At 38.2% G+C, this 25,329-nt stretch overlaps 1 protein-coding gene across 10 annotated transcripts in view; it reads left to right on the top strand.

Annotated features, from left to right (window-relative positions):
* PCMTD1 (protein-L-isoaspartate (D-aspartate) O-methyltransferase domain containing 1) overlaps positions 1 to 11,863 on the top strand; it is a 46,685-nt gene extending 34,822 nt beyond the window's left edge. For 9 of the 10 annotated variants that reach the window (XM_074880910.1, XM_074880975.1, XM_074880984.1 and 6 more), the window contains 4 exons: positions 1,879 to 2,050; positions 2,599 to 2,619; positions 3,637 to 3,760; positions 9,199 to 11,863. In XM_074880910.1, the coding sequence (XP_074737011.1) occupies positions 1,879 to 2,050; positions 2,599 to 2,619; positions 3,637 to 3,760; positions 9,199 to 9,569 (688 nt within the window). In that variant the 3' untranslated portion in view covers positions 9,570 to 11,863. The remainder of the gene's footprint in view (positions 1 to 1,878; positions 2,051 to 2,598; positions 2,620 to 3,636; positions 3,761 to 9,198) is intronic. The other variant, XM_074880993.1, reaches the window with a different exon arrangement.
* The last annotated feature ends 13,466 nt before the right edge of the window (positions 11,864 to 25,329 follow it).

Raw genomic sequence — 25,329 nt, 5'->3', positions numbered from 1 at the left:
ATTGATGTAGTGATGCTTGACTTAAACTGTAGGCAACCTGAAATGAAAACTGTATCATGAACTGCCTGATTGACCTTCAGTGAATGTAAAAAACTACACAATAAACCAAGTGCCTATGAAATGAGATTGCTTCTTCAGCAAAATGGTCAGTGCATTGGATTTAATTTTCTTCCCAGCATTTTAACCTTACCTAATGTATTTCTAGATCTTTGTGTTAATCTGAAATGACTTCAACCACAGTTCAGGCTGGGCTAGCTGCCCAGTTGTGTGCCAGAAGGCAGTCATTCCCCACTCCCTCTCCCTTTTCTTTTTAATCTACCAGTGTTGCTTGTAGTTTTAAGTTTTTCCTCTAGATTTGGATGAGGAAACACCATTACGGACTGTTGGCTACATATAACATGAGCTATGCAATAGTTGGTAAAGTATTCTGGGATCTGTCTGTGACTAGTCGAAGGAAGCATTGCATTATTTTCAAGACCAAGCATCCCATCTTGGGGGGGGGGGGGGGGGGGGGGGTGTGTCGGTGAGAAATATACTTTGAGCAAAAACTTCAGTTTAATGGAATGCTGATTTCTTAATGGCAGTGCTGTAGATAGGAAAGTCAGCCAAGCCTTACAGGCAGTATCCCTAAGCAGTGAAAGCTGCCAAGCTTCACTGTAACTGAAGAAATATTGATTTGAATTTTGTCAGGTGTTGTACTGGGATTTGCTACTGCTAGCCAAGTAAAAAAAGTTCTTTTCCAATGACAATCAGCTGTAAAGTTCATAAAATGGCTACATGTATTTGAAGAAGTTTTTAGAAAAATTCATTCCTTCTGGATGAAGTTTGAGATACACTGAGTTCTGATACTGCCAGATGGAGTTTATGAACTATTTCATGCAACAACAAGGTTTTAGGTTTTACTTAGTATTTTTTCAAAGAAAACCATAAATCCTTTTTATGAGCTACTTTGTAACCTCTCTTCTTAATTTTTAAGTGCTTGGGGGAAACGAAAAGTTAGTTGCTGAAGGAATTTTTTTACAAAAAAGGTAAATTACTTTTATTATGGTATTAACAGCTGAAGCAGTAAGGTGCTACAGTGATTTGAAAAATAACAGAAAATATCAGTGTAATGGAGGATATGTGCAGCCTTGACAATAAAGCTCTATCCTGTACATCTTTCCTTTGGTATTTTATGCAGTGACAAAGAGTACTTACAGACCTTGCAACTTCTGTTATAAACTTAGGTCTGCTTAAAAGCAGTTGTATAGCTTTCATTTGCTGATGAAATTAGAACAGATGTTTCTGAGAATTTTTTTCCTTTCTTGCTTGTGTGTGGTCAAAAAAAATGATGGACTTTTCCATTAAATTTATTTTTTGGGGAAAAGTGGATTGGGCTCAAGGTGGAAGATTGGGAGGTAGAGGGAAATGAGTCTTTGGAAAGCCTAATTCAAAAAAATGAAGGGGGGCTGTTAGGAAATGAACTGTTTTAATATTTATTCAACAGCCTGGATATCACACATTGTTGATACATGTACTATTTTAAAGGCACTTTTACTCTATGGCTTGTAAGGTTTCTTTAGACAAATCTATTTGCTTGCAGTTAGGAAGTCTGGTGATGCTTTGAGGCCTTTTCTGTTTTGCATAATACATAATTGTAACTGCTTAAGAGTTTTTCTTCGGTGGTCCCTGATGTGGCATGAGAAACCAGATTATTTTCAAAGTAATATTACCTTAATACAGACTTCTAAAGTATGTATGATAATCTTTCTTCATTACATAAAGGAAGATATAAAAAATATTTTTCTGTCTTTATCTGGACTGGCTTTTCTTAAAAATCCTAATTTGAAACATGTCCCCTCTTTCTTTGTTGTTTTTTTTTTTTTTTCTTCCCCTTAGATTTGAGTTCTGTGAACCTGCCTTTGTGGTTGGTAATTGTTTGGAAATAGCCTCAGACAGTCATCAGTATGACCGGATTTACTGTGGAGCTGGAGTCCAGAAAGACCATGAAAACTACATGAAAATTTTATTGAAAGTTGGAGGCATTTTAGTAATGCCTATAGAAGATCAGGTGACTTAGTGACAATTTCCCGTTTTTATCTTTTAGTATGAGAAATATATATATTTAAGGAATGCTTTTAAATGTATATATGACCAAGTTAATGTTCAGCTAATGATATCTTGATTCAGTGTATTGTTGCAGTTAAGCAGATGCTAGTCTCTTTAATGAGGTCTTGAACTTTTTTCACTTAAACTTGTAGGAAAGCATCAATATCCCACTTCCAACAAAGTCTGTGGCAAAACTGTGTCTTCAGTGAAACTAGAACTCCATTTATAGTATTTTCAGTGTATTATACCAGTCGCAGAACTGCTTTGAAATATCCTTGCCACACAGATGTTTTCAGTCAGTACTTCCAACAAAGAAACCACCCTCTAAACCAAGAGAATTTATTTCAGAGGTATATCAAATAGCTGTGATTAGTGGGATATCGGGAGGAGAAAAAGGAAGGAAAAAGTACTTCTAGCAGGTTTTAGTATTGCTTTTCCATGTTAGATTAAACGTTTGACAGGTGTATTATTTTAATAATACTTCACACTTTTATCACTTTTCATCCTTAGATCTCAAAACGCTTTACAAACGTAAGTATTATTCTCCCTGTTTTACTAATAGGGAAATTGAGAAAGATGATGTGACTTAAGTTGATGTCCTCCTAAATACAGATAATTACTGAAATGCTTGTTGATAAACATGCTAGTTACTTTATCTTCCAAAAAGGATTATTATGTATCTGCTTTCTCAAAATACCAAAGTGTTTTAAATGTAGCTTGCATGATTCAGTTCCATAAATACTTTTTTTCAGTATTTATTGGACTAAGATACTGTCTGTTGAAATTGATGGGATCCAACCTAAAAGTAGTCACAGTTTAAAAGCAAAATTAAAACTGTGAATATTTCTACCTTATATACAAATGGTTAGGGGACTAAGAGCATGTAAAGTATAAGGAGCAGCTGAAAGATCTGGGTTAAACTAGTGTGCAGAGAAACAGCTAAGGGAACATGTAATTCCTGATTTGGCATCCTAAGGGGTGGAGAATTTACCTAATAGGTAGGAATCCACTCCTCGCACGTGCACAGCAAACTGAAAGAAGAATGTTACAAATGGCAACAAGAGGGCATTCTGCCTACATATAGGGAGAACAATTTTTCATGATGAGTAGTTGAACACTATAGGAGGTTGCCTAGACATGTTGGGAAATCTCAGTCCTAGGAGATCTTTTTTAACATCGGAAAAGCTTCTGAGTTGCCTGATTTAACTTTGAAGTTGGTCTTGTTCAAGCAGGAGGTAGGACTCCAGAAGTTGCTTCCAATCAAAAGTATTCAGTGGTGTTTTGAAAAAAATCAGAAAGAGCAAAACTTACCTGGAGCCTTAATTTTCTAGCTGCATCTCTTCCCATTGCCAAAGAGCGTTATTCAGTACTGTAACAACCAAGTAATACTTCAAGGAATATGAAAGTCCATATTGTTTGTAAAACAGCCTTTATAAGTTAATTTTGAAGCAAGACAAAATAGCAGTGTGTTTGAACACCAATCTCTGAATAGTATTGAGTATGACAAAACTGTAACCACTGATTTATTTTGTTTTTGTTTTTATGCAGCTAACACAGATCTTGAGAACAGGACAGAACACGTGGGAAAGTAAAAATATCCTTGCTGTTTCATTTGCTCCACTAGTGCAACCAAACAGAAATGACAATGGCAAGCATGACACTGTGGGACTGCGTAAGTGTCATTTGTGCTCGCTCCCTTTGGCTTGATGGGTTGTTGTAGTGCCTGCCGGTGGTGTTTTGAAAGTGGGAAGACTATGCTATACAGACATGGTATGATAGAACAGGAACATAGTTCAGCAAAGCAGTAGCTCGCTGATATAATTTTCTGCTTCTGGCACATGTTCTGTGTTGCTAAACAATATCCTGAATTAAAATGATAGTGTTTCCAGCTTATTTTTCCAGATTTCTTTCCCTTTTAGGTTCAGCTTCTCTGTTTCTAGCAAGGTATAGATAAAATAGCAAGCTAATATTAAGGTCTGTCAGGAGTGCTAACTTTCTGATGGTCTCTCAGAGAAAAATGTTTTTTTCTCTTTCCCCTGAAATGGAAGGAACAGGTCTAAACTGCAGCTGTGGTATGGTAGGATATTAATAGCTGAGTGTGCTTGTGTCTTGTCTGCAACTGATAGTCATGCATAGCTGTATTTTATTAGTCATTGGGGTTGGCTTTCTAGCTGCAATGCTTTGAATTAGGTTAGTAAAGGTATTTAGAAAGTCTCTGAAGGCCCGTCTGCCAAGATAAGACAGCATGGTAAGTGGAGACCAGAGATGAGTGCCATTCCTCAGGGGTCAGCATTGGGACCGGCGCTGTTTAACGTCTGTGTTGGTGACATGGATAGTGGGATTGAGTGCACCCTCAGCAAGTTTGGCAATGACACCAAGCTGTGTGGTGCCGTCCAACATGCTGGAGGGAAGGGATGTCATCCAGAGTGACCTGGACAGGCTTGAGAGGTGGGACCATGCAAACCTCATGAAGTTCAACAAGGTCAAGGGCAAGGTCCTGCACATGGGTCAGAGCAATCCCAAGCACAAATACAAGCTGGGCAATGAGTGGATTGAGAGCAGCCCTGTGGAGAAGGACTTGGGGGTATTGGTGGATGAAAAACTGACTATGAGCCAGCAATGTGCACTCGCAGACCAGAAAGCCAACTGTGTCCTGAGCTGCATCAAAAGAAGCATGACCAGCAGGTCAAGGGAGGTGATTCTTCCCCTATACTCTGCTCTCATGAGACCCCACCTGGAGTACTGTGTCCAGCTCTGGGGCCCCCAACATAAGAAGGACATAGACCTGTTGCAGTGAGTCCAGGGGAGGGCCATGAAGATGACTGGGGGGATGGAGCACCTCAAAGACAGGCTGTGAGAGAGTTGGGGTTGTTCAGCCTGGAGAAGAGAAGGCTTCAGGGAGACCTTATAGCGGCCTTCCAGTACTTAAAGGGGGCCTACAGGAAAGATGGGGAGGGACTCTGTCAGGGAGTGTAGTGATAGGATGAGGGGTAATGGTATTAAACTGAAAGAAGGTAGATTTAGATTAGATACAAGGAAGAAATTCTTCACTGTGAGGGTGGTGAGACTCTGGAACAGGTTGCCCAGAGAGGTTGTGGCTGCCCCCTCCCTGGAAGTGTTCAAGGCCAGGCTGGATGGGGCTTTGAGCAACCTGATCTAGTGGAAGGTGTCCCTGCCCATGGCAGGGAGATCAGGTCCCTTCCAACCCAAACCATTCTATGATTTTATGATAAGGGGTGGAAAAAGTGGCAGAGAAAGGTGTAGAGTTGAAATTTTCTGTCAGAATAGTCAGGGCTAGGAGTAGAATAATACACAAAGCTTCAGTAGCATGTGGGAACTTAAATGCAACAAAGAACCTAGAAGATAACAGTTTTTCTCTCCTGTTTTGTTGTGTTAACATATAACCAAAGGGAGCCAATCCCCCTGTCCTCTTCACATGTTTCTTGCCTCCATGCACATTTTTTTAACCGTGAAACAGGTATAAACCCTCAGGAGTCTAGGATGTCCTATCGGGTTGTATTGTCTATAACTACTGATGTGGCTATTAATTTTGAGAGTGTGTGTGAGCTTGACAAGGATAATTCCTTATTATAGTTATCTTTTTTTTTGTTCAAAGTATAGAAGGCCCTTTCCTTTATGTAATCAGTTCTTTTGCAGAAATAATTAATTCTGGTTGTGTCAACACTTGCTTTTTGAAAAGACTTAAGTTATTTCCTGAAATACATGTGTTAATACATGTTTATTTTTTTCCTCTGTTCTTTGCTTTAGATGTAGTCCATAATAGATAGGCTGTATCATGGCTAATGGTGAAATTCAGAGGTGGCTTGTCAAACCTTCTGATCTTACTATGATCTTGTATAGTCTAATCCCTAGAAGACAGAAGAGAATTTTCAAGTGTTCTCTATCCACCATCCCTGAATTTTCAGAATGAAAATAGTGCAGACCAGTGGCATTCAGAACTGAACTGTAGTACAATAAGGTGTTTCTTGTAGGTAGCTTAGTATAATAACTTCAAAAACGACTTTTTATTGAGAAGAAGAAAATGACATGCAAATGTGCTACTAAATTGGCACTATTTAAAAGAAACAAAAAACCCACACATTAGGGGCTTGAATTTGCATTGTAAAATGAAATCGGTAAGATAGGCTTCTTTCCACTGCTCAGTCTGGTCTAGCTTTATCATGAAGCTTTAAAAAAAAAAAAAAGGGCGGGTGGGGTGTGTATGTAAAAAAAAAAAAAAAAACAAAACCAACAACAACCAAAAAAACCCCACCACACAAAACCCAAAACCACACCAAACAAAAAACCCCCCAAAAACCCAAACAAAACCCCCCAAAAAGTAGTGATCTGAAGCTCAAGAAATACAAATTCTATCTAATTTCTCTTTTATAGTAACACTGCCTATTTGTTTCAAATCCACACAGCTCTAAATTATCTAAAAAGTTCAGAGTAGTCTAGTAAATGTTACCTTGCTGTAAACTTTAGCCAGAAATTGCAGATGTCACTACTAAGTAAACATGGAATCTGCCATACTTGGACAACCCTTGAATGCCTTCTGACACATATGTAATGTTATATGTAGACTACAGTTATAACTCTCATATGTACGTAGGACTTAGTAAAATATCTGTAAGCCAGTCATTCTCAAAGTAGAATCTCACAGAGAACTACAGAGGTGTTGCTAATAGGATCTTTTTACCATCTTAGTTATTGGTTAAGACACAGTTCACTGCTGCTAGACAGTTGGGAAGAAGTGGACATTAAACATCAAAAAATTGCATCCTGTTCCTCTCATTCAAAAAAAAAAATCCACTATGTGAATAGCTTGATGAATGCTTTTAGGAGAGAAACTAAGACAGATTGGCAGTAAGTCGCATTCAGATTCTCATGTTACATGTAAATGATTTAAGATGGCTTATTAAACACTAGAGTGGTTACACCTGTGTGGCATGTTGGAAGCAAGGATGAACTCTGTGGTGGGTAGACTGTAAGCTATGTGATAAATATCAAGCACCACTAGCGTTGGTAAAGTTTCTCTGCATCTCAACAAAGTTTTACGTTTGAGCAAGATGTTAACATGATTGTATAGCTTCATGCTTAACTTAGTGTGGGAAGTAGACTTGTGTTGACCCACAGCGTACTGTAGATGCTAAAAACTCTGATCATGAGCCCAATACCTCACTGATATGTCACAGTGATAGATTTTTTTATTGAAGTCTAATTCTCTTTTTTATATAATCATAACGGAGAAAAGCTGAAACTTCTTAGATTCAGTTCAATTTTACTATGTTTACAAACATCAAGCAAGTTTGAGATCACTAATCAAAACAAAAGTGAGTTGGATTTCTTGGTCAATTTGGCTTAAATTCATGAATATCAGTGGAACTTAAGGCTACTCCTGTGGTTTGACATCTTCCCTAGGTGTCCTTCTGAGTAGTTCTGTATTCAAACAGATTTTATATTACCTTGCATAGGAAAGCTTTCTGACTGTCTCGCTGTAGGACTTCTAACTATCTGTCCTACTACCAAGATTTTTATTTTTTTTTTCAAAAATGCAGCAAGTCTGAAGCTTTCTAAAAGCTCATTTTCTTTATGCTATCTGTGTGAGTGTCTGGGATTCCTGAACAGAAGTGCAGGAGCTTTAGGCCTTGACTTCCTTTATGAATTGTTGGTACTTACCAGTTACAGCTTACGATCTGGGATGTGACTGTGAGGAGCTTATTTTGTCTAAACATTTTAGATTCTGTTGTCTTCAAAATCAAATAGAATATCAAATCAATCATAACTACCACTAAAAAGAGTATGGTTGTTTAATACTATCTTACAGGATAAGAAAGCTGAGAGCTTACTGCTTTTACACCTTTTTCAGGACTCAGTGTTTTGAAAATTTTATTCCATCCTTTTTTGAAAGAAATAATTTTTTTCTTCTTCTGATTTTATGAAGTCTGTCTTACACAATTCTGTATATGGGATGAATGCTTGCTAGTCCATTACTTCAACTTTATATACCTTGTGTTTGCATTTACTATGATTGGCATAAATCTGCAATCACGGCTTGTTTAGCCTGATCTTGTAAATGTGTTTTGTATGGTTAGGGTTTTGTTCATGAATTTTGAGTTGGTTTTATATTAAACAAATGGGGCTTGGGGATTTTTATTTCTGTTGGCATCAGCTAAAATCAGTATTATCAGTCATAAACATTCTTTCTGTCTCAGATATGAGCAACTAGCATGCAACTGAAGTCAGTGTATGAAACAGCAGATTTTGTTTGAAATACGCTGAGTGTTTTCTAAGCTGAATGCAATATTGGAAGTGTAATTATCAAACTTACTTCTTCACTACCTTCTTTCCTGCTGTGTAGTCACCATTAATTTTATGCTATTTCATATAGGAAGAAAGATAACAAGAAAGTAAGTTGAACATGCTTCAGTTTTGGTTGGTGTGCTTTTTTTGTTATTGTTTTCCATGGAATTAGCCAGCCGTAGCTCATCAAGGGCAGGCATCCACCAGCCCAGCAATACTTAGTCATCACCTGCCTATCTGTCATTGGAAAATACGTGGCTTTTGGCTTTTTGTTACTTGCTTTTATTTTTTCTTCAGGGCTTCAGTAATTTTGATTCCTTTTCTGCTGTAAAGATATGGGTGACTTACGTGGTTGATCAGCTGTGAAGTTGACATGACCCTCCCTCATCAGTTGGTTTCAGTAGGAAGTAGGGAAAAGCATAGTGAGTGGAAGAAAAAGGCAGAAGAAAGGAACTTGCCTAAACAAATGTGACGTAGGGGTAGAAATTGTTTTCCAGCAGCAGTATCTTAACACTGCCAGCAGTCGGTCCCAAGACATGCCAGGTGCTAAAAGGTGACAGTATTTGTTGTATGCTTTCTTATATTTGTGCTTACTACTTACCTTGCACATCTGTCAAAAGACCTCTTAATTTCTTGGATTGTGCCACAGGGTTTGTCAAGGTGACTCTACCCTTGTTTCATTTGCATATTGTATCATGGACTAAAATTTCAATTGTTCTTGAACATTAGTCTTACTGCCGTGCATCTGTGGTTTTTTTTTGCTAGAGGGAAATTTCACTTAGTAAACTTACTTTTCTTTCATTTTAGCTCCATGTGCTGTTAGGAATCTGCAGGACCTAGCTCGAATATATATCAGACGCACCCTTAGAAACTTCATAAATGAGGAGATGAAAGCCAAGGGTATTACTCAGAAGGCTCCTCCGAAACGAAAACGCAGGAGATGTCGTAGACGCAGGATTAACACCTATGTGTTTGTTGGTAATCAGCTCATTCCTCAGCCTCTAGATAGTGAAGAAGATGAAAGAATGGAAGATGATAACAAAGAGGAGGAGGATAAAGATCACAGTGAGACCTTGAAGCCCGAAGAGCCTCCTCGAAATCTGTTGAGAGAGAAAATTATGAGTCTACCATTACCTGAATCTTTAAAAGCATACTTGACCTATTACAGAGAGAAATAACTTGTTTTAAGTAGAAATAATGCCTACTGATAGTTCCTTTATTCTTGAAAATGTAGCATTTATTAAGTAGGTGGACAAATTATTATTAGTTTTTCATCAAGACTGAAGTACAGCGATAAATCATAACTTGTGTCTATCCGGTCTTTGCTACAAGGAAGACTTGCATTCAACAGTAGAATCCCTTTTTAAAAATCTATTTTTCTTTAAATTTTGAAAATGCTGTTTTAACTCTGATAGAAATATATATTCCATTATGCAGCACTAATCAATATTTTGCATGGTAAGTCTTTTTTGATCCCTAACAGATTTGTATTGATAAAAGGATGAGTGAAATTTTATATATGCTAAATAATTGTTAAAAATGTGCATCTGACTTGATGAACAATTTGTATGTAATTATTAGGGGAACATTTTAAACATGCAGACACTTATCCTCTAATGTCAGAATCAGACCCTTTTAAAGTTTATTTTACTACGGCTTTGTTGCAATCATTATTACTATGTTGGTATAGATGTATTCCAACAACACAAGTGCAATAAATGTATACAGACACTGAATGAGCGGGCTTTAATGAAATATGAAAATACAAGTTCTGAAATGTCAGACGACCCTCCTATTTCTGCATTTATCTTTTGCCAAAAGATCTTGAGAAAAGTAACAGCTTCTCTCAGAGCCTTAAAGAAACATCATATTGAATAAGAAAGCAATGCTTACTTCAGCTCTGCTTATATTTAACTCCATTCTACACTTTCAGTATTTCTAACTAGAGGCACTTCCTCATTTGTGGGAAGCTTGGGACAGTACATTTTGTTTATTTCTACAGCTCACAGCATTGAGTAATGTTTGGTAATACAAGATTGTAATTTAGATTTCAGTCATCTATATTTACTGCTTTTAAGTAGAGGTAGAATTTCAACAAAGTTTAGTTTGTATTGCTTATTGGGATAGCTATAATAGTAGAAGTTAGAGTTTGTTCAGCAAATGCACTTTAGTAAGTGAATTTTATACTTAACATGCATCTTCAAAAAGGTAGACTTGTGCTAGCCTATATTTTGTTTCTGAGCATGGCTCTTAGCACAAAAGTATTTATAAAATCATATGCATCTCCTGGAAACCTAAGAGTAGCAGTGCAACTGTGGGGACCCACAATAGTGCTGATTTAAATCCTTCTATGATTTTTTTCCTCTTCTAGTTGTGGAGTTACTTGCAGTTCTCATAACTTTGTTTGCTTTTACCATCTTAATTTCTTCATTCTGTTGTAAAGTAACCATGAGGGGCAAAACACTGTTTATTAAGAACTTGCCATGATACGCATTAAAAGCCACAGTCGTCGGAAACACATGCCCGTTGGACCCAGTGAAAAACATTCCTCTTGAAATATCCTGCACAATACGTTTTATAATACTGGTAACAATTTTCTTGTGTAATAACAATAAAAATAGTTACATATTTCTGAAACAATAAACGTTCCTAGTCCAAGTATTTATAACGAGCCAATATTCACATGGTCTAACAGTCCAATGTTGACTTCAAAATATATAAGCATTTTGTTGCATCTGAGAAGGAAGATAATACCATAATCCCATGACACTTGATTCTTTATGGTGCATTTTATGCTGTAGTCCCTGTTTTTTAAGGTACATCATAGTAATGTTTAAGTGGAAATTCATGAAGGCCTGTTGTACCAGCATGTGGAGTTACTTTCCGCAATAGATTTACAGTATAAGTAAACAAAACTATTTGGAATAAATATTCTGACTTTATTTTAAAGGCAAGAAAAACTAATAAAGTTTTCCAAACCAGTGATATTAATAAAGTAATTGTGATGCTTCAGCTATAAGAATTGAACATAATCTTGTTTTAAACGGATTATTTTAGATGGAGTTTAAATAATCTGAAGTGTGAGATGTTTCTTGTCTCTCCTTTTCTTGGAATCTACATCCATAAACTCAAGAGTATGAGATTACTAAATATTACTTAAATACTTTAAGGACTTTATACAGGATGCTTTTGGGGAATAAATTTCTGCTTTCTTTCATGCCTGTATACTTGGAAAAATGGACAGCGGATGACTTGTCATGATTCTTCAGTATGTAAGTTTTTTTTGGAGTCACTGAAAGAGAATGTTTCTCCTGTGTTTTATATGTGGATTTATTTTACACTCTTGAATTTATATTTACATAAATAAAAAGGTAAAAACGCAAAATGATGTAAAACTTAATTTTTGCCATCTCAGTTGATGATGGGGACATTGTTGCAATAAAACATTTATTGTGGTTTCTGCTTGCTTGAAGTTCTGTGTTTCTGTGCAAGTATTTATTTGGAAACTCAGATACCAGTTCATATTTAGGTCAGTAACTTCTTAATAAAGGGTGTTCTTGAAGTTTAGAAATAGAGTAATACACCCTCTTGCTAAACTTTGAATTTTTCAAAGGTTGGAAAATGAGATTTATTCATGATACAGGAAAGCAGTTTTGGGCCCGGCACTACTTTTCAAGTACTCATGTGGAGAGTTGGTTTCCTCTGCAGAGCTCAGAAGCTATACTTGAGCTATATACTCAAGAACAATTTCATGGGTTTTTTTCCTAAATATTGAGATTGTTTTCATCCTTGACAGTGCAACTATCTGGGTGAAAATAAATAAGGAAAACTCTGAGGTAAGAACAGCAAGGGTGGTGAGCAACTAGCAAGTCACACTTCCTATTGAAACTCCCTTTGGGTGCAGCCTTACTTTTGTTACCTCATACAGGGTGGGTAGGCTCAGCTGACTAGCAATACTGTAATTGTGGTCTCTGTAAGGAAGGGTGTGATGAATTGGAACTTCCAGGGATTTTTTTCCTTTGGTCTGGAGGAGAACTTGAGACCAGTGCAGTCATTTCAGAAGACCTGGAGCTTTTAAGCCCATGTTGTTAAGGAAAAACTGAACAGCTGCCTTCAAAAAAACCTGGGAACAGTTTTCATTGAAATGAACCTGACCAGCTCGGTTCAGCTGAGTGCACTCTTGCTTGTTTAGGTGCTGGCAACTTAGTCTATTTCCTTTTTTTCCAATTGTCATCTGTTCTCCAAGCTACTTTTTAAAATGCATCTTGTCAGTTTGAAAACAAATAGGGAATGTAATCAAATGTTCTGTGTTCTAATTAAAGCTGTTTTAACTCATTAAATATTAATCCATATCTCCTCAAGAGTGTCTCATCATTCATGTAATTGAGTAAAACTGAAGGCTTCTACCTTTGTGTGATTTACTAATCAATTATAAAAGATTAAGGAGTTGTGTGCTATGTTCCTCTTAGAGGTGTATACAGAACTCCACCTTAATGAGCCGTCACATATTTTGACAACACTTGAATCATGTATGAGGTCCTTTCCATAAACATGTTTTGAGAAGGTCATTGGAGTGTAACTGGAACAGTAAGGTTTTAAAGTTGTCTGTTTCTCGATATCCTTTAGTAAAATTAACTTCAGTAAAATCTAGATGGCTGGCTTGATAAATGCCTGTCTGGTTTCTGTAGCTTCAGTGTCACATGTCAACCTGTTGAATTACTCTGTTCAAGTAAAGCTGGCTTGTTTAGCCACAGGCTTGCACTGTGTTTATGGTCAGTATGGAACCAAGAATCTTTATGTTTTTTAACATGATGGTAACATTTTCTTTCTAGAGTCTTCTGTTTGTCATCCTTTGTATTCTGTGATGCTTTAAAGAGATTTGTCAGGGGAGCTAAGGGAATTTGCACCTCTCTGTTAAAGCTCTATCCGCTGCTGCTGTGATCTAGGAATCTATGTAATACCTTGCCAGGATATTTTGCAAAATACTTTAGTGCTGGAGAGAAGCAAAAGCACTGAATTGTTTTCTCTCCCTCTTCCTTCATGCATTCACAAGCAGCCATGGTGATCGTAGGCTCGAAGAAGGAACAGAGGGCAGAAATATATCAGTACATGCTAAAGGCTGTATTTTCTTTTTATGAGCATTTCCTTGATGTTTTGCTAGCCGCTTCTCACTGAAAAATAATTCATTAAGGTTTCCTACTCTTTATTGCTGACTTGACTGCCTGACTTCAGACATCTTTAGTACATGTGGATGATCTCCACAAACTGAGAAATGTTCCTTGCAGGCAAATAGACCTACACCTTTTTTTGTTGACACACGCTTTGGTAGTCTTCTCTCTCATATCCTTTTGACTTCTTGCACCAGTATATTCAGCTTGATCAGGTTTCTGTATACTTTTATTTTAAAGCCCAATGGCTTCTATTCATGTCACATCTCTGAAAATCCAGCAGTTTAGGTAAGGAAACTGACTAGTTCAGGAGCATTACTTTAGACTCTCATTCTGAAATTGTGTTGGCATATTGCAGATATTTATTACAAATCTGTGTCCAAAACAGTAAAACAGTATAAACCATCATGACTGAAATGGTTATTTTTACTGAAGCTTTCACCTGGTTCCTAGTCAAGATCTAGAGGCTCACTAACTTGTACTTCTAGAAAGGGGTAGGTAGTTTTTCTCTTTGGAAGGTGTTGCACTCAAAATCATTGTTTTAGGTAGAGGAATATTTATACACACGTATATATACACATACACTTGCAGAGATCTTAACAGTCTCATTTAAGAATCATGGTTAGTCTAGATCTAAATATTTTAGAAAAGAATAGTTCAGTTCAACTACATTTATATAGAGGAAAGAAAATCACAGTAATACAATTAAAACTGTAGCACATGCACTTCTTTGTGTCTGTTCCTTGTTGTGGAGTTATGCTCAACCTCCCGTCATTTCCCCCAAGTGTTAAATCCACAGTTTGCAACTGCTGGAGAGTGTAGCACAGAGTTCTATGCCTCTGCAGTCCTTCATCAGAGGAATATTTTGTTGATGTTGCTGGTTCATTCTCTCCCCAGGATCAGCTTGGGAGTCATTTGTATGTTGGATAATGTGCTTTTGTAACTTCTTGCTTTATTGTTCTGCAGCTACAGCTTGTATCCAGGTTTTCTATATATGATAATCTGTATATGTTAGAAACTATATTTTGTTAATCCTAAAGCCAGTTTTACTAAGCTTTGGGTCTACATTTTTTTTTAAGCTTGCTGTTACAGAGGTGTGTACAGCTGTGGGATCTCCAGTACTAAGTGTGGGCCCCATCTCTGCCACCCCATGCCAGTATTCACCTGCGCTGCTTCCTGTGTTCTCACTTCTCAGTCCCTCTGCTCTCATACTAGGGCTGCATTTTCTGCACTATGGCATTGTGTGAGAATCATAAATACCTTGTTCTGACAACAGTAATGGTTTGTTACTGTTATCTAGATAAAACTAGGCTTGTACCACACAAAGATAAACATGAGTGGAAGGGGTTACCTACAGACACCATATCAACTAGAGAGGTTGCTGTTACAGCTAAACTGAGTAAATGATACGGGCAGGTGAAGAAAAACTTATGTAGCCAGTCCAGAGGCCTTGCAAACTCTTGCAAAGTATATGGCCTGCTGTTGGTAATGTGAGTACCATATTACAGGGTTACACAAGGGTGAAGACAAGCTTTTGTATCTTTACTTAAGTGATCAAAAAAGCATTTATTGTTTTTTTTTTTAAGGGTTGGGCCAGTAGCAGGGATAAAGGAGTGAGAGGTGGGAAATTAGTATAGGAGGAGCTGACTGGTAAGTAAACAGTAGCAACGGATCAGTTCATATCATAAAAAATTTATCCAGTTTTGATTCCTGTTTCGAAATCTTTAATTTCTGCCAGTTCCCGGGTCTGTACAATCAATAGTCTCTGTGTGTAAGATTGAAAGGAGATTCTGCTCTGTGTTTTAACCACTTTAAATACCTGGTTTTAATCTTTGTAACTTAACTTTCTGCCTTTGGTTTGTCTCTGCTAAATGCCACAGTGTGTATTTGTGCCGTAATCACTAAGAGCAAACGTATAATGCATAATTTTTGTACTGTGTTCCACATCTACAAATTTTGTGACGTTGGCTTTCAGTAGTCTGTTAACAGTAATGACCTTTTTAGATCAACATCCTACAAAACTCTGTTATTTGTAGTACTTTGTTTTAGCTTTTTTTTTTAAACTCAGAGGGTCTTTTTTTACAAAATAAAAAGTTAGTACATCCCTTTAGAAATGCTTTGTAACCTTGCTGAGAATTCTATCAAAAACGTAAATTACACCAAGAGAGGGCAGTATTGCCTTATGGGAAGCTTAAAGGTCTGTGCTGACAACTAGTAGAGAGGAGAAAATACCTACATTGATGTGTTTATAATGAAATATTTATTTGAGTAACTTGCTTAGATATATATCTGGAAGATGTAGAATCATTTTCTACGTTATCTACATGATGATTTTTCCAAATATCTGAATTTTCTGTTTTAGGGGTATAGTACTATAATTTTTTTTCTGGGGCATTCTTTAATGTAATGAGACCTTTCCAGAGTTGCTGATGTGGATAAAGTCCTCCATTCGTAGAAATTTAAGGTACCACACTGTAAAAGGGTCTGTAAGGGCCTGACTAGCTGTTTAATTGGGCATTAGATGTCTTCAGCTGCCAGAGTTGTTTCGGAATTTGTACTAATGCTTACTTGAGACCATATGTGAGTACTGGACATTTGGGCATGTGAGGAAAGCATGGCTGTGCAGAAAACTGCCATGCATGGTACCATCTATGCCTGTGTGTGACTCTTACAGACCCGTGTAATGCAGTAGCCAGCTGCTGCTGTGCCTGCTGTGCAGTGCTGCTGCTCATCTGACATGAAGAGCAGCGTGTGTTGCAGAGGCATTGGCTGGAAGGGAGGCCGGAGTTGTGAAGCAAATAGGCATTAAATGTTACAAAGGGTGTGGCGCTAAAGCCTGGCCAACATGTCTTGGAGAAAGAGGTGTAACCTGAGAAGCACCTTGAGCACTGCTTGTTGCTCTGCTGCCAAGAGCCCCAACAAGAATTTTGTCCATTCTAGATTCTCTAGTTATGCCACAAACAGATCCCAGTCGTACCTTCAGTGTTTGCAGCAATAACTAAGCTAGCTGTCCAAGCCTCTGGATTATGCGAACTGACAGTTTTGCAGTCCTGAGAGTTTATAGTCTCTGGCAGTTGCTTATTTACTTCTGAAAATTGGGAAAAATATGTGGTGGCCAAAAAAGCAACTGTTGTGTTTAAAGCATGAGTCAAGCAGATCTGTCATACTGTTTCCACAGCGTAATCTCGGTTTTGCTAATAATGCCAGTGCTGAGATGAGCATTGGCAACAATCTTATTCGTATGCGGTTTCAACTTCTCTTGAAAAACGAAAACACATTTCTAAACTATAGTGATAGCAGAGGGAGGACATGAATGCTGAATGTTCAAAGGCCAGAGTGAGGTTTTGCATGGATGCAAAGGTTGGCAGGCTTGTTAGCTCAAATAGCCCAAGGTACACAAAGTGCTGCTAAGCTGCTTTCAGACCAGAGTTTGTACACGCTTAAATGTGGGAAAGGGGTAACAAGAGCCATCTCCTTATGAAAACCTTTAGTGCTTCATTCTACAGCTCCTCTTTTCTACTCTCAGATTCTCCCTAAAATAGGGATAGTGTGGATATGTTGTGGAAAGCTGTTACAGGATCATCCTCTTCAGTACCTGCACTCAGTGACTTCTCCTCTATCCAGAAACTGGGATTTTAAGTTTTCTTTAACCCTTACTAAATATATTCAATAGTGACATGCATCTCCATGACTGTAACTCACTTCAAGAAATTTGGTTTAAAGATCAACCACACTATTTTGTTTCCCCTTGAGCACAAAAATAAATCCCTTTTTTTTTTTTTTTTTTTTTTTTTGTGGAGAAGGGGAGGTAACTGCCGTTTTGAGGAGTGATAGTGATGTAATACTAACTTGAAATTAATAATAAATTCTGATATAACTATTTTCCTGTAAACATACCTCCTTTTACTGCTATTAAAATCATCACACTAATGTCCTTTTCTCTGCAGTGGTGGTAGCAATTGTGGTGAGACAGATTTAGTTCTGTCACAGGAACCTTGCTTTTTTTTTTTTATGCATTACTGATCTTTCACTTTAATCTATGGACTCCAGTGGTCACTAATTGTAAGCCAGTGCCTGTGTAAGATGCTGGGAGGAGAACGTCATCTCTAGGAACTGAGCACAGATGAAACATTGAATGCCAGTGGATACTGGAGTTACGAGATCCTTTTCAGGCAAACACAAATTAAAATAATGATCAAAGGACTTGCAAATCATATACGTGGAGGTCCACAAAAGAGTTCAAGTGTCCAGCTGTCTCTTGAGGCACCTAAAATAAAATTTTGTATGTCCATAGCTTTTCAACTGCCACCTCCAATTCCCAACTGCCTGCCATGGGGTTTAATATAACTTAATTGTCACCTAAGTCCCAAGAAGGGTCACAGAGCAGGTATTCCCCAGTTCAGTTTGTCCTGAAAGCTCAAAACACTCCTGAATTAGGCCTCAGACCTCGGAAAAGGTGAATTATGCTATTGCAAACAGAGAGATACTGATGCAAGTGCTCTCTCAAAACCAGGAAGACAAAGGTCTTCAATGAAAGTTCCCATGTGACAGGTAAGAGATCTAACTTCCACGTTGGGAGAATTTATGGAAGCGAATGACGGCCATCTTTTCCTCTCTTAGGTTTCAATATTTGTGGCTGGTTGAATTAGTTCCCGTGTCATCATGCTAATTGCAGTGAATCATATGCTGTTACCCAAAGGTTATCTCAGATGTGTGGTGGACAGGTAGCAGGATACCAGGTCTCAATCTATTTAACCCTTCTGGGGGAAAAAAGGCCCACCATAGCCTTTGCACCACAGAACAAAATGTGTATCTGCTTGCATGTGCTTTATGTTAGGTTCAAATACAAAGCTATCATCTCTGGAGGAAAAAAAAGTCAATTGTCTTTAATGATGCAGCCTTGCGTTGCTGGTATATTTCAGAATCAATATAAAAAAAGAGAGATTGAAAAGACTGTTGAAAGCATTTGGTCACAAGAATGACAAAAATGCCAACTATGCTTCTTTGACAATTTTTAAAACCCTGTGTCAAAGCAATTTCCTAATTAGTGCTTGGGGATATAGCTAAGAACAGACAATAAAATCATTAACGAAAATAGCTGAACAGTAAGCTTCTCACTGTTATTTTCTGACATATTAGAAATAAATATTCTAGAAACTTTACCTCTTTAAGCAGAATATAAATTTCTGGCTTGAATTTTACCTATAACATCAGTGTGCTAGCAGTTGCAAATATAAATCTAAATTATTTTGATAAAGAGGAGCAGTCTATTCAGGAGTAACTGAGAAAGATGAAATCCTGATGCCATTTGAGTCATTAGGGATTCTACTATTACCTCCAATAAATACTGGATTTCACCATTCAAAAAATATTTTCTGTCTCTGAAGAGTTTATAGTATAAGACAAAGAAGAGATGAAGTATGTAGGAAAGGAATACAGTATGCAAGTAGTGTGTAACCAGTTCAATGTCACATTTGTTTTTATGTTTCATTTTTTCTTAAAATAATTTGTTCAAATTTAAAGCAAGGCCTTTTCTTAAGTATGTGAACTGGAGCCTTCATAGAAGCATGAGGGTTTCACTAGAATATGAGCTGAGCAGATGAAGCAGAAAGTGAGAAGGAGGAAAATGGGAGAGGGAACTGTAACACGCACAAAGGATGGACCTGGTTTTCTCCAGGATTCTACTAGTAGGAGACGAGTGGGACCAATGAACATGAAAGAAGATGCAAAATGGTGTTGATAGCATAGTAGTTTGGAAGAGCAAGCTGCCGATTTTTGTACCCTGCATGGGAAGCTCCTGAGGCTCAGTAAGCCCCAGCGGGACCTGTTGACTCTGGTAGGCGGTCGTTGGGCTGCTGTGGCACAGCTTTGCTTGACTTCTGACCTATTCTATCTAAAAGGGATACCAATTAATTCTCCCAGATTTATCCAAATAACTTGGAGGACGGCAAGAAAGTTTATTCAGATACTTAAAACATTTCACTAACACAAGTCTTTACATCTTAAGTGGGTTGGTCTTGTTCGCATTGAAACCCCGCAGTTTTGCAAATTTCATTTCTCCAACTCTATTGCTTTCAGCATCCAATCTAAAATGTAACGCCTCAAAGAAAAAAACCTGAAACAATAGCCCACTGAATGTATGTGATGTGCCCTTGCACTTCTGTGCTAGATCAGAGTGCTTGAAAATCCTCTTTGTCTTTTGAATGTGCTAACTTTTGAGCTGTAGATTATTCTGTGTGGAAGATGAAAATACGATTTTTCTGAGTCTCTTCAACTGAAATTATTTTCATTTTAATGGAATAATTCAGGAAGCATTAGGTCAGAGACAACTAACAACTTTTTTGGTGGATAGGTTCCTCACTGGGAGAGAAGGGACTTGAATTTCAACCTGCAATCCAATGTGTGTTTAAATATTTTATTTTAAACACCCTCACAAGAAACAAACTAAATCCAGAAAAAGCCAGGCAGGTTTTCTATCCAAAAAGGGGAGAATGAGTAATGGAGAGACAAGGGTTTGGTTGAGACATCTCTAAATGTAGTTCCTAGCAGGGGTGATGGAAGCTAGAGATGGGGAATGTGGTGGGAACAAGGCAGGGGCAGAGCCACAAAAATAGAGACCATTCTGAATGTAAACAGGTGAAAGATAGCCAGATATGCAGAGATTGTCGAGGGGGAAACAAAAAGGTCTGTGGCTGATCCCAGAAAGGGAGTGGGATGAACTCACTGGCAGCCACAGGTTGCTAATTTGGGTTCCTGGTCCCTGCAGGGTCTGGCCAGCCCTTCCCCAGCCAGGGCTCACCATGGCCACCCTGTCTACCACCAGCACAGCATGTTTCCTTCAAGGGAGCAGAGGAAATATTAGAAAACCATTCCTGTAGTAATTCAACTACCAAGGAAAGAAAAAGCTTTGCATCTGCACTTTTTTTTCATGAGAAGGGGACAGCACAGGCATCTCTCAGGTGAATGCTCAGCCCTTTCAGTCTCAATGAAGATAAATGGTAGGACTCAGTCAAATATCCTGTACCTAAAACTGTAAAATTTCAGACTCACCTTCTAGTCCCACCTTTTTTTCAGCATTTCCTTTTAGCTGAATACTCTCTCTAGTCTTTTGCGGTTCCCCTGTCGCCTGACCCCAGCCTTGATTTTGGGGCCTCATAGACACAGAAGGAGGGAGAGCACTTGATGCAGAGTACCACATATACCTTTTAAATCTGCAGTTAAACAAGGGGCTGACTGGAGGCTGGGAGAGGGCTACTGTGGAATATCTCTTTGGTATGGGGCCCAACAGGAGACTGAATATAGATGCTCTACACTGTGGTCCAAGGGAACGATGTTAATTTCCTCTGAAGATGCCAGTCTGTTTCCATCAAAATGCAAAGCTGAAAACAAAGAGCCTGTCTCCAAAATTTTCTTCTTATAACTTTAAAACATTGCCTGGCAATAGGAGCACTTATCATCTGTAGGCAACATGTCCAAAAGTTAGGGAATACTATGCAGTGCTAATACTAAAACTGTGAGATCTAAGCTGTTTAGTGGATCTAGCCACAAATTTTGAATTCAGCCAGCAGATCTGAGGAAACAGCCTTTCTTAGTAATAGGGATGCAAAATATCTAGGGGGAATTGGAAGCTCCTTCCATGGTCTGTTGGTAACCATACATGTCATTAACCCATGCCTCAGTTTGCCCAGTGGGAAAACGTGCTTTGTGTCACTGAACCCCTTTTGCAAATGCTTTTACAGAAGCACTACTTTGCTATAAGAAACACTTTATTATGTAAATGAGACCTTACACAGTTGGGCCTAGATCCTGGTGCAGGACAAACCAAGTCAGCAAGCTGCTTTCCTCCTATTTTCTTCTCAATAGGAAGGAAGGGGGAAAGACAGCAGGGTGAAAGAACAAGGAAGAGCAAAAGCGAGGGGATTTGTCTGCCCAGGCTGCAGAGAATGTGATGTAGCTTTTATGTTCTGCATCTAGATAGTTTCTTGCTGGTCACTGCTTGAGATTGATATTATCTCTGAGGAATTTTGGAAACAGACTGGTTTTGGCATCTCTCCTCTTGCAATACAGTTTGGCATCAGCAACATTTGGCCCCCTTTCCCTGTAGGCATGTCTTTCAGTATTTTCAGGTGAGGAGAAGCTCTTCCTCTGCCTCCTCTTACCCTTTGAAAAGTCTCTGCACCTGCTGGCATGCAGACACCTTCCTCAGACGTTACCTGTGGCTACAGGGTAACAGCCTTGCTCTGCCAGGTTTCAGGAGAGCTCTGGGGAAGAGTCAGACCACAGGTGATTGCCTGGGCCAGAAGAGTTTGGTGTCAAGGAGAGATGGGGTTGGGGGCAGTGGGAAGGTGGAAACTGTCCCACTGCATGAGCAGAACCTCAAAATATTTGAATTTCTGGAAATATCAAAGGTGAAAGTGCAGCAGCTCCAAAGAGCATAGTGCTGGCAGGACCTCTGAGCAGGATAAAAGACAGCAGCAGCAGGACAGAAAATTGCTTAACTGAGAAGTGCTTATTTCCCACACCACATGGCTGCCTCACATGGTGCTCAGGTGCCCTGGCTGAACAAAAGAACTGCTGGATACTGTGGTAATATAAATAGTAAGAAATGTTTTTATATATGTGGATGCTTATTGGGTGGCAGGATTGAGGCTACACGGTGCAATGGCTGGTGGAGGAGGCTGATGTGCATTTGAATATTTGGGCTTTGCTGGTTCTCCTTGCTGTTAAGCCAGGATACCTTTTTCTCTGCTCACAAAATTAAGACTCCCACACGGTAGTTTTTAGCGTGAACTACACTGCATAGCCAGTAATGGCAGATGTTTTTCAGCTTGATTACTTCTACTGTCATTTAGTTAAGGTTCCCACATGTAATTTTTGCTCTCCTTATGTTTGTACATCAGAAGGGGATGCTTGGAAATGCTTTTTTTTTTTTTTTTTTGTGGGAGTGTAATATGAAAAAGGAACACTGGATAATGATTACAGCAGCATGGGATTATCAAATGCCTATTATTTCAGAGTACGTGCTTTAAGTGTTGAAGTTTTTGAGCCTGTCTCTTCCTTGTGAACTGTTTAAAATCAAAATTGGTTTGATTGTAACTATTAAAACCGCTGTGGACAAACATGCCCTGTTTGCCTGCCCAATTCCATGTGTGTGGATGGGATGATCTGAGTAAAGTTGTGCTAGTTCACCTTCAGGAAAGAGTTACAATGTTGATAACTTTGTAATAATTTTTTTTCTTTGTAACCTCAGTAGGGATCTGCCTGATGCTTTTTTGGAGCCTGGGAAGCAAGTGGTAGTTTATTAAATGGGTGAACAATGGATGGCTGGAAATTAGAGGGAAATGAAAGAATTTGGGGCTGGATTTGTTCAAAATTGAATTGAATCTTCTCAAATACAGTATATTACCTGAAGCTGCTAAACAGTAAATTTTACAGTCACAACACTGTGTGTTGTTCCTTCAAATTCTGTTTTCTGAAGCTCAGATCAATGAAAATTTTACCCTATCTCACCCACTTATTTCTCCTAAAGAAATAAAGAGCAATTTACAGCTACAGCACCTATCTACAGCTGAATGCTGGAGGCCTTAGTTAAGACATTAAGTAATCTGTGGATTATATTGGAATTAATTGGTGAATTACAACAAGATTATCAAAAACATTGATGGTGTTAGTACTGTTTGAGTGTCTAATCATTTCTGAAGGGCCCACATGTCAAGCTCGTTGCACAGTCCATGCACCAGTTTACAGTCTAAGGTTGGGTCCTGCCTGTCACTCCTCCATGCAGGAGCCTCTTCTGTGGAAGGCAGCGAGCTCCTACGTAAAAGCTGCTGGTTTCCTGAGCAGTGCGGCTTGCCCGGTCAGCAACAGGGACCTGGTGAAATGATGCCCACAGCTGAAAGAAGTGTGGAAATATGTAGTAGAGGGGGTGGAATAGCACTGGGAAGACACTATGTATGCAGTATAGAAGAGAGCAGGTGAAAAGTCTGTAGAGAAAATCACTGAAACCTCCCTTTTCCTCAATGGATGAGTTTTATCTGGAGAAGATGTTACATGCCAAAATGTTGTTTAGGACCATCAGTGTCCAAGTGCAATTTCTTTTGTGTCATGGGTAATGAGGCTATGAGGCTTTTTTTGTCAAAAGTTATGTCATTTGGAAGGGCCAGTCCCCTCCAGGCTGCTGCATGTGGGGAATCTACCATCTACCATAATAATTATCACTGTTGCATACCTTCCACAAGAAGCAGCATGGTTTTATCTTGGTAGTTTTCTTTATTGTTGGTGCTGTATAATTAATCAGTGTTTTGCATAGCACTAATATGGGATCTTAAAAGAGAATTAAGACCACGTGCCCCATAGAAGGTGGAATGTTCATAGAAAATTAAAACCTCTGGGAGAGGAGAGATTTATTTTAAAGTATTTAAATAAATTTAATGGTAACAGAGGTTTGCAATGTATTATAAGCAATGCCTTGAAATCCCACAGTGTACCATTTTTCAGGCATGTGACCTGAAAAAAGATACAAGTGATAAAAGCTCTGCTCTGGAACAGATCTGCTTACTTACCATAAGAAAAAAAATTACCCAGCACTGCAAATGTACCCACAAGCACACTAGGGAAAGGTTTGTATGCATTTAATTGGCCCTGTTTACTTTATTTATTAATTTAAGCTATAACCTTATTCTGTCAAAGTGTAGAAAACTAGGCTGTTTAAGCATAATACAAATAAACTTAAGCTAAATGCAGAACTATATCTGCTTAAAATCTTATCCTGTATCTTCAACATTAACCTGGTTATACATGCATGTGACATACCATTAAAGTCCCTCAAAGAGCATGAATTCCCTTATCAACCTAAAGGGTGGAAAATATAAAATTTCCTGCTTTTTGAAATGGATTAGAACATTGGGAGATTTAAAAACTCCTGATAATAAATATAGGGTTTTTAGATGCAAACTGACTGCTTACTAACAAAGACATTAACATTGTCTCAACTGTTTCAGCTGAGTCCTGTGCATCGTTGCAATACATCATGCAATTCTCTGGTGAATTGTATGGGTATGTATATAAAATATAAACAACTAAAGAAAAATGTGAATAAATAACTGCAATACTTGGTTGTCATTTGAATATAGGCAGTGCTTTTTCAGACATAAATTTTAAATACCTGTTTAAAAGGGGTTTTTTTTCTATTTTAGCATTCCTTTCATATATTGTAGGATGCATTTCTCTCACTTGGATTGTGTCAAATCTATATTTGATCTATTTATGGCTTTTTTGCCTCATGTAGAAATTAAGAGTTTATCTATTCTTGTGAAGAAATTAAACAAACCATAAAAAGCTAAGGTTAGTCAAAAAGATACTTTTCTACCTTGAATAATAATTTCTGCTTTGTCACAGACAAAATAGGATTTTGCTTGAGATTTGGCAGTTCTCATTCTGCTGTTAACCTGTGCATTTTATTGGATCAAAAGAAGTTCATTTTTCATTAGCAGGAAAGGTGATCCAATACAGCTTTGTTTTTCATGTCTTGGATGATATGCCTAAAGCTGTAATCAAGTGAGTGTGTGTATGTGCATTTCTTTTGTTTTGTTTTTCTTTGAGCTGGGAACCCTTTCAGTATGGCCAAAAAAAGGTTGGGGTTTTTTTGCGAGATGCTTATAAAAGCCCTCAGTTGTAGAAATGTTGTGAGCTTGGACCCGATTTGATACCTGGTTTCCTGAACAGAGTCTGCATTCTTCATCTATCCCTCTCCACCTGACGTCTTGTCAAA

The sequence above is a fragment of the Strix uralensis genome, chromosome 1 (genome assembly GCF_047716275.1).
Source record: "Strix uralensis isolate ZFMK-TIS-50842 chromosome 1, bStrUra1, whole genome shotgun sequence".
Taxonomy (NCBI): domain Eukaryota; kingdom Metazoa; phylum Chordata; class Aves; order Strigiformes; family Strigidae; genus Strix; species Strix uralensis.
The sequence above is the reverse complement of the archived record's forward strand: the minus strand, read 5'-3'. Positions and strand labels throughout refer to the sequence as shown.